General features: G+C 37.9%; 2 protein-coding genes across 3 annotated transcripts; both read left to right on the plus strand.

Moving 5' to 3' along the window:
• Nucleotides 1-3401: 3401 nt before the first annotated feature.
• SIK1 (Protein kinase superfamily protein) lies at nt 3402-10281 on the plus strand. Its single transcript, XM_088682688.1, has 18 exons — nt 3402-4163; nt 4264-4352; nt 4440-4547; nt 4688-4795; nt 5065-5155; nt 5483-5535; nt 5950-6012; nt 6120-6164; nt 6374-6409; nt 6918-6973; nt 7389-7470; nt 7768-7893; nt 7976-8114; nt 8582-8735; nt 8944-9127; nt 9335-9535; nt 9634-9719; nt 9909-10281. Exons 1-18 carry the CDS (start codon nt 3491-3493, stop codon nt 10006-10008), a joined length of 2394 nt encoding a protein of 797 aa, XP_088538814.1. The 5' UTR covers nt 3402-3490; the 3' UTR covers nt 10009-10281.
• A 596-nt stretch (nt 10282-10877) lies between these two features.
• LOC137738065 (uncharacterized) lies at nt 10878-13267 on the plus strand. 2 transcript variants are annotated; one of them, XM_068477667.2, is made up of 5 exons: nt 10878-11272; nt 11662-11750; nt 11843-12018; nt 12572-12680; nt 12777-13267. In XM_068477667.2, the coding sequence occupies exons 1-5, from the start codon at nt 10984-10986 to the stop codon at nt 13077-13079; spliced, it is 966 nt and encodes a 321-aa protein (XP_068333768.2). In that variant the 5' UTR covers nt 10878-10983; the 3' UTR covers nt 13080-13267. The 2 variants fall into 2 exon arrangements, with proteins under 2 accessions (XP_068333768.2, XP_068333769.2); XM_068477668.2 differs by having other exon boundaries at nt 10879-11272; nt 11686-11750.
• Nucleotides 13268-14704: the final 1437 nt, after the last annotated feature.

Here is a 14704-nt window from a genome sequence, read left to right on the forward strand (position 1 = left end):
CTTCATGTTTCTCTATCCCTTCATGGAAAGAGGTGGAAGGCTGTGGGTAATCAATACCAGTAGATGAGGGAGATGATTTTAGCAACAGGGGATGAGGAAGATGAGAAAGATAAAATTCCAAAAAAAATATGGCAACTATAGAAGTGTAGAGCTTTATATGGAGTAGGAGCAGTGGCACTGGGTAATGGGGATTAAATAAATATTAGGACTGATGATGATGATTCCTCTTCTTTTCCTTTAATCGAATCATGGGAATAGATTTAGGTATTGAATCCTTGAATTAGAAGAAGAGATTAGGTTGTTACGTTGCTTTTAAAATCAAGGGATCTTTGTGATCTAATGTGGCTAAGGTTTATTAGGTGTGTGATTCTCATCATCAATCATATTTGTTTTTAATGGATATCATTTATAACGCAGTTATATGCATGTCGATGTTGTTGAAATCACTAAAACAATGAAAATACAAAGTCTTACTTCATGTAAAGTATCCGAAACGTTGATTTCACGGTTCATTCATCAAGAATAATTTTTTCAATTAACATGTATGTAGTTTCATTAATTCTACAATGGAGGATGAGAGTGGTTTTGAGAGTTGAAGAAGATAAATAAACTTGGGATATACATGTGAAAAGTAATTTGGATTTTTATTTTTTTTAAAACCTTATAAGGTCAAAATTGTCATTACATATTAGGTATGTAAGTCATTTAATATTAAATTTTAATGAGGAGTGCATTCAACATATTGTGAGATGCTAATAAAAAAAGCCAATCAAATTTTGTAACTCAAATAATATGAATGTTGATAATTGAATTATTACTTTAAGTAATGATTTAACGGACTTATTATCTATTGGTATCATTATTTGGTTTAAAATTTTGGTCGTTGTAGCATTATTCTTTTATAAACCAGCTTAATAGAAAGTAACTTGAGACGGGAAATGAAAAGAACGAAAGACGAGAAAGATACATTTTTGACATAGTTGAAGGACCATACGAAAACAGACGGGCCAACTCAACTTGAGATGGAGGGTGTATGGGGGGCAATTCCCGCATAACAAAGACTGATCCACGACGTTGAGAGGAATGAGGTTCCTCTCGCGTTCTAGTGGTTTATGGTTTCTGCATCTTATCGTACTTTAGGCATATGTGTGTGGTGACATCTTCGTTGCAGTAAGTTTATGTCGGTGTGTACGTGATTAATCATAATCTAGCAGCATGCATGAAGATCGAAGAAAAAGAAGCAAAGGTTTGATTCGATGGCTTTGATTTGGTTGTATGGATCGGGTGAGATTCATATTCCTTTACCTTTTTAGAAGATAGAGAAGGAATGTATATCTTGATATGAGGGAGGAGCATGGCTGCAGATAGACACAACTCCTTTTCATCTTGTAAAGGAGATGCAGTATTATACTTGTTCCGATGATAATCTTTTGCGTCTAAAATTGAGGACAGCTAGCTACCTTCTTTTTTCTTTTCATGTTTTTAGAAATATAGCCAGTTCGAGCCCTCTCGAAATCTCTTTTAGCGACGATGCTATGCTAAAATCTTGTTCGAGCAGTAAATTTGAGTGATAGTGGGGAACATTAGGGTTTATTTGGTATCATACTTCGGTTCAATTTTTTTAACTCAAAAACACTTTTTCAGTTTTAGGTTTTGAATTATTGTTTGGTATGACTCTTTTTAAAATTGGATTAAAGGTTAACTTAAAAACATAAGTTATTTCTTACAAACACTAAAGGTGAGTTTTTAGAGTTTTTCTGCTCTTTCCTAAAACATCTTCTTTTGCTCCTTCCTAATCCTTTCTCTCCCAACCCTCTCTTTCTTCTCTCCCCACACCTTGTCTACTCTCTCTCCTCATCCTTTGTCTTGTATCTCTCTCATCACACTCTCTTTCTTCTCACTTCTCACCTTCTCATCGTAATTTTTTGCTCTCTACCTATTCTCCTCATCCTCTCCATGTCTTTCTCTCTCCTCACCAACTATTTCCTCTCTTTTCTCTTTTCCAATTCTTTCTCTCCTCCAATTTTTGTTCAAGGAAGTTTGAATTCAAACTAAAAAAAATTATTTTTAAAAACTTAACCAAACAAATTTTTGAAATTTTGAGACTTAAAAGACAACTGTTTTTAAATGATGTTATTTGAAAATTATTTTTATGAAGAATCAAAGTTTTTGGATAGGATATCAAACATACTCTTAACTTTTCAAATTTCCTCATCACGTCACATGTAGTGACGAGAAATTATTTAATATCATAAAGATATCATAATATCATTGATTAGGTTACACATATTACTAACCCGATTCTAATTAATGCAGTTTTATTGTCAAAATATGTTTTAATATTCATCATTTAAAGACATCTTTGTAAAAACTAGAGATTGTTAGTGGTTCATATATATGTATATGGATATATGTATATGGTTCGTTTAGTAACTTCTTATAATTCTAACTAAAAATTCAAATAAAAAGTATTAATTACCCTTAGTAATACTAACCATCTTTGGTTCATATTGATAACCATCTCTTCGAGTCTCACTATTGACAATCATTCTTCTTTTTTTAACAAACAATATTATCTACACTAAGGGGGAGGGGGTGGGTTTAGTCTCACAATGGGCTATCAATAATGTGGTTCAAATTCGCCTTTGACAATAATCGAACCGAACATCTTTCACTTATAAGTAAAGAGGAATACCACTAGATTGTAGTACTAAGCGGCTATCGGCATTCATTATCGTCGATCTGTAAAAACCAAAAGAAGAGCTAAGACCCTCCATGTAAGTCCTCAAAGAGGCTTGTGATATGCCATATTCCTTGGTCCTAAGATGGGGTAGACTCCCCTCTCCCTCAATTTTTTTTTTTTTTTTTTTTTTCAAACGAATGATAGTATCTACACTAAGGGTTTGGGGAAATGGGCTAAACCTTACAATATACTTGCTATAATAATGTGGTTCAACTTCGCCTTTTGCGAGAATCTCATCTAAAACCTCACTTACAAATTAAAAAGAATACCACTAGACTATAATACTAAGTGAACCCTCTCCCTAAACTTTCAACAACCAAAAACTAAATAATTTTCTACTAATTGATTTATGTAGCAATAATTTTTTAATATCTATTAAAAAGTAAATTGTTCTGATTATAAAATTTTTACGGTAAAAATGTGATTAAGTGGACAGTGAAATGTACACATGAAGTGACACAAAGCATTGTCCGTACTTGTTGTGATAAAATAAACTTGGTGTGGTGCCTACGGGGATGGGTAGCAAGCCCCGTTACAAAAACATGGGTATTTAATTTCGTTTAAAAACAAATTACTTTGGGCCCAAATTGGAAACACTAATGAGCCCAAGAGCCCAAAAACTACGTCATCGTGCTCAACAGCTGGTTCCCACTGGTTTGCATCCACTCCGAGCTATGGCGTTCTCCAACTGCTAACACACTCTCTCCTTCTATCTCCCTCTCTCTCTCTCTCACTCCCAATCCTGAAATGGATCCGACCCCCACCACCCGCCGGACCCGGAAAATTCCACCCAAACCCGATTACTCAACCGTAGTCATCCATGACGACGATGGCTCCAACTCCGAATCCGATCGTCGGAGCAAACCCAAGAGCTCCGACCCGGAAACCGACCTCTACGCCACAATGGTCTACAAGGGTAATGCCGACGAAGACGAAGACGACGACGCCTCTCTTCCTCCGCTCCTCAAACGCCTCCCCAAGGACTTCGGCGGCGGAGCCCCCATCGATTACTTCGATGACGAGGAGGAAGACGAAAATGGCGGCGATTTTGGCACAATGATCGTCAAGCCCGATCGGAATCGGGCCACGAGGAGGTCGCGCGACTTCAAGCGGGCGTCTTTCGACGATGGCGGAGACGGCGATGGGTTCTCGACCTTTGTGGTGAGGCCGTCGAGTGAGAGAGAGTCTGTCAGCGGGACCGTGGTGAGGAGGACAAGCAGCGGCGTTGGTTCGACGATGAGTAGGGCAGTGGCAAGCATGCAGGCCTCGTCGGAGTCAGGCTTTGGGAAGCAGAGGAGGGGCAGTGGGTCGTCGCAGGGCGAAGAGTATCGCCAAACTACTAAAATGTCGTCGAGTTCAATACCCGATAGCATTACCAGAGAAGACCCAACTGTGAAGTACGACCTGCTCAATGAGCTTGGTGGGTTTCTTGTACTTTCAACTTCTATGCATTTCAGCTGCTCCTGCATTGACTTCTGTTTAATTTTCTGTGAAATTTAACTGAGTGAATTGAATGGCAGGGAAGGGGTCTTATGGCGCGGTTTATAAAGCTAGGGATATTAAGACGTCGGAGCTGGTGGCCATCAAAGTTATTTCATTGTCTCAAGGGGTATGTTTTGGTTATCTTCTTATCGGTTTTTCGTGCATTTGATTTGTGCTTGATTTCAGTTTGAATTTTTGTTTTGATTGGTTTTAGGAGGAGGGGTATGAAGAAATATGCGGTGAAATTGAGATGCTGCAACAATGTAATCATCCGAATGTCGTTCGGTACCTGGGGAGCTACCAAGGAGAAGAGTATCTTTGGGTAATGAAAGGCATTTGCTTTGATTACTGGTGAAATTGCTAAATGACGAAGCTGTTATTGTTTTTTTTGTTTTTTTGGGTTGTAAGTAGGTTAGTGCAAGTTCTGAGACTGTAGACTGCTCTGTTGTTGTGTCTTGTTAGATTGTGATGGAGTACTGTGGTGGTGGCAGTGTTGTCGACTTGATGAATGTTACCGAGGATGCTCTGGAGGAGTATCAAATAGCCTTCATTTGTAGGGAGGCGTTGAAGGTAAGATCAATTTTGATTGGATAGTCGAGTTCAAAGCAAACAATTGCATCTCATTAAGGGGTTCTCCCCTGATTTTTTATGCCTAAATTTTTTCATGAAGTGCCTACAAAATGCTTCATATATGTTCTCTCAATTCCATATGTGAAAGTAAAGTGAACTATCTCAAAAATTTTGTCATGATGCCGCTTTACATACATTCATTTTCTATTCAGTTTATATTTTTCAGTGTGAAGTGTTTGCTGTATTTGAACAATATTTGTTTTGTACAGGGCCTTGCTTATCTGCACTCGATTTTCAAGGTCCACAGAGATATTAAGGGTGGTAATATTCTGTTAACTGAACAAGGAGATGTCAAGTTGGGTGAGTGCAATTATCATTCATTTATATGCAGTACTATCTCATTAAAGTTTTGGATGTTCTTTACATCCAAGTTAAGCAGTTCTTTCACAGCTGATGATGTTCATACTCTTTTGTAATCCTTCAAAACCTTAGTGGCATTATTGCATCATAAAAAAAGTGCCAAGCGGCTTTTTCCCTTTAATTAATTTTTCAACATTCCAAGTTGACAATGGAAATGGAGTATGTTCTGTACTATTCTGTTCTGTTTTAATTTTTCTTGTGAAGTTCATTTTTCTTGTACTTTTAACAACACTCTAACTCAACTTTGGTGTATGACAATGTTGGCAGGTGATTTTGGTGTTGCAGCTCAACTTACAAGAACCATGTCAAAGCGCAACACGGTATGTTAATCATTTTGATAAGATGTATGTAATAGCTGCTGCATAATTCTGTTTAATTTGACTTAATTTGTTTTCCCAAAATTTTCCCTTATGGGTTCAGAAATTGCTAGTAGTTTGCTCTAAAGTCAAATGCTTATTGTTTTTTTTTTTTCTTCAAATACTGGGTATCATTCCGGGACTTTTAAAAGTAATATTAATTTGCTGTAAAGGCCAAATGCTTATTGTTTTCCCTTTTTTAATAGCGGGTATCTTTCTGGGACTTTTAAAAGTAATAATCAAGGGAATCCGATTCCCTGGACTTGACAATTACTAACATATCATGGCTTTATAGGATGGACGGTTACACACCTTGGCTTTTTTGGTGATACTCTGTTTGTGCTTGATACATGAAAGTTTTATTTATTTTATTCTCAGTTCATTGGCACTCCACATTGGATGGCTCCAGAAGTTATTCAGGAAAGTCGTTATGATGGAAAGGTATCATGTGATTCATTTCTACTCTACACAATTTTATTTCCTTTGTCTTGCTTGTTTCTTCTATGTGTGCTGCCCTTATCAAGACTGACTTCTTGGTATAATTCCAGGTGGATGTATGGGCTCTTGGTGTTTCTGCAATTGAAATGGCAGAGGTAATATATGTTCAGCATGTTCTTTTCAAAACTGAAATGGGATTTATGACTATTGTATCCTATGTAGAGAACACTGGTATTATTAGCTCCCATGATGAAATAGTTGTTTGTCTTAGCATCAATTAATTACTCATATTTCTTCACGAGATCATGCAATTCATGGTAATGATCATTGATCATTGTCATATTCTCCTTGTAATTATTTTCAGGGCCTCCCTCCAAGATCTTCGGTGCATCCAATGAGGGTTAGTACTTTAACTTTTTAGTTTCTAATTACTCGAAAGTTAAATTACATATTTTTCATCTCAGTTTCTACCAAGGTTGCACGTTCAATTGGAACACAGATGTCACTTTCTATGTTGCATAATCTTTCCTTCATTGCTTTTGTTGACAATAGGTTAAGAGATAGCATTAGTAAAGATTTTATGTTTCTCAAGGGGCTTGTAGCTGAATTGCTTAAGAGTATGCACCCCTGCACCTAAGTTACTGATCTTGATTCCCCCCTCCCTATTATTGCTTGTAAAAAAAATTGGATGTTTCAAGAGAACTATGCCTTGTAGATGGCCCCTGATACACACAAGTAGCAAAATTGTTGTAACCAAGCATAAGTAGGGATCCTGTGATGTGATGTGTGTTCATGGCTCAATGGTTGTGTGGTTGAATGTTAATTTGTTAAAAAAAATTCCTCCTTTTTTTTCCCTTCTAGTTATTGTTTGTTGAGGGGATAAGTAACTTATTGATTGTCTATTATAGGTTTTATTCATGATATCCCTTGAGCCAGCCCCGATGCTTGAGGATAAAGAAAAATGGTCCGTTTTCATACTTTTGTATATCTGGTCTTTCTCTAACATTATTGAGGACAGTAGCCTGTATGACAATTTTAAATAACTTTATGCTGTATCTTAAAGCAGTGTAGGTTTTATGATTTTATTGTTATGGGATTTGCGCTCAACTGAAAATTCTTTATTACTATAACCACTGCTTTGAATGTGATTCTTTGCCCGGGACTTATCCGATTTGAGTTTAGTCTGTTCTTCTTTTGAGAGGAGTTGCAATAGAACTATCGAAGCTCTCATCAAACCTTAAAAGAGTTCTGATATAAATTCTTACCGGTGCAAATTATTATGTGCACAATAGTTCTAACCTTTTCTTATGTATAATTCCATTGTTTTTTGCTTTTTATTGTGCAGCATTGTGCTCAAATAGTACTGCTTTCATTTGCAGGTCTCTTGTGTTTCATGATTTTGTGGCAAAGTGCCTAACTAAAGAACCTCGTCTACGCCCTACTGCATCTGAGATGCTGAAGGTACTGCTAGTCAGTGACAATATGTTATATTCACAAAATGGGATTATGAAGAAGAACCTCTGTTTAAAATCTTTTATGTCATAATAAACTATTTTTCTTCAAAATCAAATTCTTTAGTGAAAGAATCACTTAAAGCAATAATTTATACAGAAACTTTGATGTTGGAATAATTATATTTACCTTGAAGCAGATTTGGATACCTATAATATTGAAAGAAAATAAACATATCTTCATCTTTGCCAAGTGCTCATAATCTTGGATATTTTGTATCTTTATTAATATTTTATTTAAATGCAGCACAAGTTCATTGAAAAATGCAAATGTGGTCCCTCTGCAATGTTGGCAAAGATTGAAAAGGCAAGGCAAGCAAGAGCTTCAATGGCTTTGCAAGCACAAATTATTGCTCCACCTGAACGGGACAATGTATGAATTCTCATTTTGTCTCTCCTTGTGCAACTCATGTCAAATCACTCTCATCTTAAATGTTGTTTATAACTTGAAACAGACAATTGAAGCTCCCAAAGTCAATGAGGATTATGGAGATACTGTCCCTTCAAGGCCACTTCAAGGGGAAAATGAAGTATCTTCAGGTAGCACATTGAGGAAGCAGCACATATCTGGTGATGTGGGAATGGCTGGGGAAGGTATGCTTGTGATTGACTTCTTGGTGTGCGTAAATGATAGATACTTATCTTTGGGAACTTTAATTCGAAGGGTCTAATTTATGCTTGGATATTGAATTCTGAGAAGGGATGTACTAGTTATTCCATTGATTTTTTTCCTTTACACGTTTATTGTTATTTCTTTTTCAATTGTATGAAATCTGGTGATAAACTCACCTGTGGGCCTGACCTTATGTTGTCGCAGTATCAAACTTTCAAGGGCAGAATGGTGTAGCTATTACTGATAGTGACATCATTTAGTGCTCTCTCTCTCTCGCCCTGAGGGACATGACATCACTTGATGTTCGAAATTGTGGGATTGTTGGTTGAATGTATCCTAGTGAAATGATTCTGCTGGCACTTAATTGTTAACTCCTTTATTTGACAATCTATTGCTCTTTGGGTAGGATACAATCCATCTGATGTATGTGAAACCTATGTTTTAACAGGTAACTTTGGCACTTTTATTATTCATGAGGGGGATGAAAGAGATGAGATCCCTAGCGAGGTAGAGAGTTTTAGTGCCAAAGAACCTTCACCTGCTCCTGGACTTCCTGAAGGCTCTTCCAATACTGGCGCAGGAGGCAAATTGCCCGAACCCAGGTACTGCCCTCACTTATTATTCGTGAATTTTATTTAGAAATATTGTTTTTAGATTCCCACCACACCGCCGCACACACCACCCCCCCCCCCCCCCCCCCCACCCCTTTCAAGGTTGATAAGATTGGTTTATGTAATATCAATTTCCTAGTCAAAAGATAAGCTATAGTTCCACAAGAGTGCTCTGAATTTATGATGATGTTTCTATCAGGGAGGAAAATTCAAGTGGTATTACCCAAACCAGCATTCCAGTTGTAAACACCCTACGTGCATCTGAGCAGAGCCTAAAGACAAAAGGCATATCTCAAGTCCAGGTTGGAGGTCCAAGCAGTATAAGCAGTGGCACAGTGAAGAATGAAACTGTTAGCCGGAAAGCTTTTGCAATGCAAGATAAGGTAATATTCGTCCTGAGGTCTATGCTTGGATAGGTCCCTATCACAGTCGGACATGCCTTCCTCATTTCTTCTCCCTCAAGGGGCATCTCTAATTCCCTCACTAATCGAAAACTGTCCCAACCTTTGACTTAAAAACCTGCCCTTCCTAAAAATGCGTTAACAGGCTCAACATTGGTATATAATTGCTTATTTTCATGTTCATGGCAGCTTTGGTCCATATATGCAGCTGGTAACACAGTGCCTATACCATTTTTGAGGGCAACCGATATATCCCCCATTGCTCTCTTATCAGACAATGTTCTTGGAGACATGCATCAGGATAAAAGTGGAACTGTAGCCATGGAGGCACTACAGGAGCTTTTTACTGGTGATGGACAGTCTAAGAAGGGACGAAGAGGGCAAAACGAGGTCAAATCTCTCTCTCTCTCTCTCTCTCTCTCTCTCTCTGCATTCCCTCCCTCTCTCTCTCTCTCTCTAAGCATTTTTGATCTATTGGTGCGCTGCAGATGCCCCTCCCTCCAAGTGTTTACAAAAGGCTCTTTACAAGTCCAACTCTAATGAATCTGGCACAAGCATTAGCCTACCACAAGATGTACGTCAACAAAATTATATTTATCGAACTTTTACTTTGGCTCGTTAAAAAATTAAAAGAAAATGGTTGTGTTTTGTGTGTAATATGTGAGCATACCACATCATCTCTGCTGCGGCAAGCATGTCCTGCATGCTGCAGCCCTTGCTTGCATTGCTTGTTATTTACTCGAGAGGTTTCATTTGCTTTCAGGTGCTATGAAGATATGGCGCTCCAAGAAATGCAAGCAACTCAGGAACAACAGACTATTCAAAATCTTTGTGATACACTAAGAACCATTCTTAGATTGTAGGTGGAAAATGTAGCTGCCAAAGTGTAATTTTGTTTACTTCCAATAATCTATGTCGCCGTCGCAATGGCATATTTTTTAAGGCCAAGGAAGGAGTTGTGCCCGGTTAACGGGACGTTGGTTTAGTTGCGGTCTACCTACTGCAATGTCGGTTCCGATGGGTATGCCCCGGTTGAAATTCCATCAGGTATATAACTTATCAGTTGGTAGTTTTTTGTGAGTTTGTAAATTGTGCTCTACCTTGTACGTTACACCCAGATGAATCATTTTTGTAAAGTGGTTTTGTGTTCTTGTTTTTCTTTAACTGACACACCCCAACCCGGATATTCAATACGGGCACCCTAATCGAAGTGTGCTGGTTGATATCTGGAAGGTGATGATACCATAAAGTGAAGAGTGTGCAGTGTGTGGGTGAGGACCCAATTAACAATGCTCAAGTGTCAAAGCATAAGTACAGTGCAACTTAAAGTAACGAATGTTCTCAGGATCATTATTTACCGTTAGCAATTGGTTATTAACATTATTCACATTGTAAAGTGTCAAATAATTGAAAATTTGAAAATGTTTGTAATTTGTTCAGTTCAAATGCCTTTAAGTGAAAAAAATGCAATGCAAACTGAACTCGAATGAATTTCCTTCAATCATCGAGTTGGTTCACTTTCACATTGCACCTTGATGTGAAATCGCATCGGAGGAACAAATGGTCAAACAGAGGAACATAAATTGTTACGATTTTAAAATCTTATGGTGCAATGTAAGAAAATAATACCACAGTAGCTATTTTGAAAAAAAAACTGAACATGAAGGGTGTAAAGTGTAATTACCTTAAAAAAGAAGGCATAAACTAAAATATATAAACCGTGCAGAGAGGGAGCGGTCCGACCGGAAAATAACGAAACAGAGTGGGCAGCGGCAAGCAAATACTAGAAAGTAGAAAACTTTGGTTGCCAAAACCCAGAAGGCGAAAGAGAGAGAAGGATGATTCGGAGGAGGAGCCTCGGCCTTGTACGGTGGCACAGTGCTCGGAGCTGCGTCGCCTCCTCTTCTTCTCCGTCGTTCAGAAGCCTCTCTTTCCCAACATCCCACCCCAAACTTCAAAAACCCTCTCTCCTCCTATGCCCAAAACCTCTTCCTCCTCATCTTTCTTCTTTGCCCTCTCTTTCTCTTAATCCAAATCCCAATATATTTCCTCCCGCTGCTCTTCGTTTCGTAAGCACCAAATCCTCCGAGGATGTTGAGGAGGACATCCCAGATGATCGTTTTCCTGGTACTCCTTTTATTTCATCGTTTTTTTTTTTTTTTCCTATCTATTTTTCTGTCAATTGTGTGTGTGTGTGTGTGTATATATATTGCTCTTCACTAATTATAATTAGTTGGGAAGCTCTAAATTGGTATTTTAACTAATTAAGTAGCTCTATTGTCTCAAGAAGCAAATGCTATTTCCACTGCATTTTCTCAGTAACCAAACAGGGCACTAAATGGTCTGCGTTAGACCCAATTAATAGCATTGTGTTTCTATTATTTATGCTATCTTCCTTCTACATTTACTATTTTTCAGTCACTTTTTGGTAGTTTATAGGACAAGGTATTCACATTCACTTTTTTTCGTATGTTTATACCTAAACTATTGTGGTTTTTTATATGTTGTTTCTCAAGGGTGTACAAGTTTCGCATTTTCAGGTGACGAAATTGAAGAGGGAGACACCACTGATGGCTGGGAGGAAGAGGATGCCGGCGAGCCTGAGGTACAATGTTTTGGCTTCAACATTTTGGTTCTCACCTTCATTTGAGCTTTAAAGTTTATGTTGTCATTGATGTTAGTTATCGATTTGGACAGATTGGCGATGGAGGCGATGGTGGTGGAGTGGTGTTTCAGGGTGTCCCTTGGGGTGAGCGGGCTCTATCCCTTGCTCGTGAGGTCTTAACGCAATTCGAAGATAATGTGAAGCTCTTCTCATTCAAGACTACTCCTCGAGGATATGTATATGTGAGACTGGACAAACTGTCAAACGAGTAACTCTTCTGCTCTTTTAGCAATAAACCTTAAACCAGCTTAACATACAAGCTTTGGCAGCTAAACGAATTTACATTTTGCAATTTCAATTAACTAGTTTTCTCATAGACTGCAAATAGGAGCATAGCACATGCTTAAGATGAATACTATAGATTTTCAGTTGATTGATCGTTTTATGCAAGCTACTTACCACAAAAAATAGGCTTTGATCAAGGCCTTCTTTTCTTTTCAACATAATTTGTTTTGTTTTGCAGATGGAGAAAACGGATTCTATAGATTGAATAATGATGAGCGTTTTCTTACATTCAACGCTTCTATATGTTAACGATATGACATAATATCAAAGAACTTACGTTTTACAATTTATACAAAAAAGAGATGAAAGGAAGAGGCTTGATCAAGGCATTTCTTTTATTTGGCATAATTTGTGTTTGTAGGGAAGATTGGAAAAATATGAATATGAATATTATCTATTGAATTATAAATGAAAATTTTCTTCATATGCAACCCTTCGATGTGTTAGATTCTGACATGATATTCTACTTTTATCAGATACGGGTGTCCTGGCATGGAGGAACTTGAACGCTACAATCAAGAATACAAGAAAAGACTAGATGAAGCTGGAGAACTTGGAGAAATACCTGAAAATTTGGCTCTTGAGGTACTAAGTGGCTGGATTTATCATGTGTTAGTGAATGGAAGTAAATTTGATCCATACAAACATGTTTAATATATAAAACTATGTCTTGTTCTGAAGGTGTCATCTCCTGGTGCGGAGAGGTTGCTAAAGGTACCGGATGATCTACAACGGTTTGAAGACATGCCTATGAGGGTATGCTATGCAGAAGAAGTGGATTCTAAATACCGAGAAAAGGACGGAGTGTTCAATCTGGAGTCCATTGAGGCAGAGTCAGAGAGCTGTGTGTGGAAGTTGGCAAATGTGAAGGAAAACAGGGACCCTGATAGCAAGGGCAGACCGTTAACACGTAAACAGCGGGATTGGAGATTAAAATTGCCATTTTCAGAGCATAAAAGGGTACTTCTCTATCTAGAGTACTGAAAATCGCCAATCTAATTGTATCTTAGAACTCGAGTTTCTAGAGCTTCGTGATGTTTGAGGCGAAAACGTTGGTAGGAAACACATATTTTAGCAGAACTCCTGTGTCCTTGCACCTCGTATCCTGCCTGGAATTTTGTTTCGAGAATTTAACTCGGGTGAAGTATTTAACATCATAATATTTCAAGACATGAGTGAGACTGAGTTTCAGATCTTTAGGGTTCCACTTTGCTTTCCATCCTCTGCCATGCCTAGTTAGGGTAGGCAAACTCTTGGTGGGATTGGTACGGGCAACAATGGTTGACCCCTGTAAAGGCGTACCACAGGCACCAATGGTTTGTAAGGGTAACAATGGTTGACTCGTGATATTAAAACTATACCCTATCCGGAGAAAATGAGAGTCAAAATCATTACATTTTTAAGACCTCATTGCTTCCATGGTGCTATTATAAGCTGTCAACTTGTTTTTGCATGGTAATAATACACCACAAATGTTTTAGGGCAACGGTTTGATTAACTTGCGATATTACTAATTCACGCATTATAATATGAATGAACGTCAGAGTTAATATTCAGGACTGTTAGATTGTCACGCGAGAAAATTACTCATACCATAGCAGTGAGAAAAGGAGTACGGAGAATCTGAAGTGAGCAACTGGATTGAGTTGAAGTGAATCTATGGGAATATTTGAAAGAAAGGGAGAGACAAAAAGTCACTGTTTTCATAAAGCAGATGGAAGAAAAACAAGAAAGAAAAGAGAGTTAGACAGTTAAAATTGACAGCATGAATTGATAGATTCTGTTGGTCCTCGTGCCCCTGCCCGGCTGTCCCTGTGGGAGGTGGGAGGCGGGAGGCGGGAGGAAGGAGGAAGGAGGAGGGTGGGGGAGGTGGTTGCTTCTTGTCGGTTTTCGGTTGCTATCCACTAGTTTTGGTTGGATCCCTTAATTTTATGTTTAATTCAAAGGTCAAGAAAATGTCCCCCACTGAAATACTCTGTTCAGAATGAAGCTTTTGATCCGCAATCCATTTATTACGAGACAAAAATTTATATGGAACCGAATATCACTGTACCGATATCTTAAATTAATTATGAATACGAACTATGAGTGTGATTGAATCACGTTTCATCTCTTAGGTACGAAAATAAATTTTTTTTTTGTTCTTCGCAGCACAAATGTTACTGTGACGATCTTTTAATATAAAATAAAATTAAAACGCAACTTAGTGACTGATTGATTTAGAAGTTCGTCAGGAAAAAAATAGCCAATTAAAAATTAAGAATCGCAAATTGAGAGTCATGGTGATTGGAGATGGAAAGAGATGGAATATGCTCTTTGAAATGATGAAGATTGAAATTGAGTGGGAAGTGTGCTGCAACGGAGGAGGATGAATTCATGTCATTAAATCAAATAATAATAATAATAATAGTGCAAAAACTTGTACGTCAATTGAAAAGAGAGCATATGTGGACCAAATTGGGAGGCCCCCAAAATACTAGATGAGTGGACCAAATTAACAAATCAAGTGGGTTTTCTCCCTCCATCTTTGCATCATCTGATTTAGACCTCTCTTTAATTTCCCCACTCATTGACACCTCGTTATGTTACTTGAAGAGGCCTCTCCATTA

Source organism: Pyrus communis, chromosome 13 (assembly GCF_041283825.1).
Source record: "Pyrus communis isolate YQ-2024b chromosome 13, ASM4128382v1, whole genome shotgun sequence".
Taxonomy (NCBI): Eukaryota; Viridiplantae; Streptophyta; class Magnoliopsida; order Rosales; family Rosaceae; genus Pyrus; species Pyrus communis.

Bases quoted from the DNA above. Each gene is read 5' to 3' on its own strand.
- SIK1 (XM_088682688.1), top strand. From the start codon at position 3,491: ATGGATCCGACCCCCACCACCCGCCGGACCCGGAAAATTCCACCCAAA. The intron at 4,353-4,439 runs GTATGTTTTGGT...GATTGGTTTTAG, and splicing joins TTATTTCATTGTCTCAAGGG to GAGGAGGGGTATGAAGAAAT. The intron at 9,128-9,334 runs GTAATATTCGTC...TGTTCATGGCAG, and splicing joins CTTTTGCAATGCAAGATAAG to CTTTGGTCCATATATGCAGC.
- LOC137738065 (XM_068477667.2), top strand. From the start codon at position 10,984: ATGATTCGGAGGAGGAGCCTCGGCCTTGTACGGTGGCACAGTGCTCGG. The intron at 12,019-12,571 runs GTAACTCTTCTG...TACTTTTATCAG, and splicing joins CTGGACAAACTGTCAAACGA to ATACGGGTGTCCTGGCATGG. The intron at 12,681-12,776 runs GTACTAAGTGGC...CTTGTTCTGAAG, and splicing joins CTGAAAATTTGGCTCTTGAG to GTGTCATCTCCTGGTGCGGA.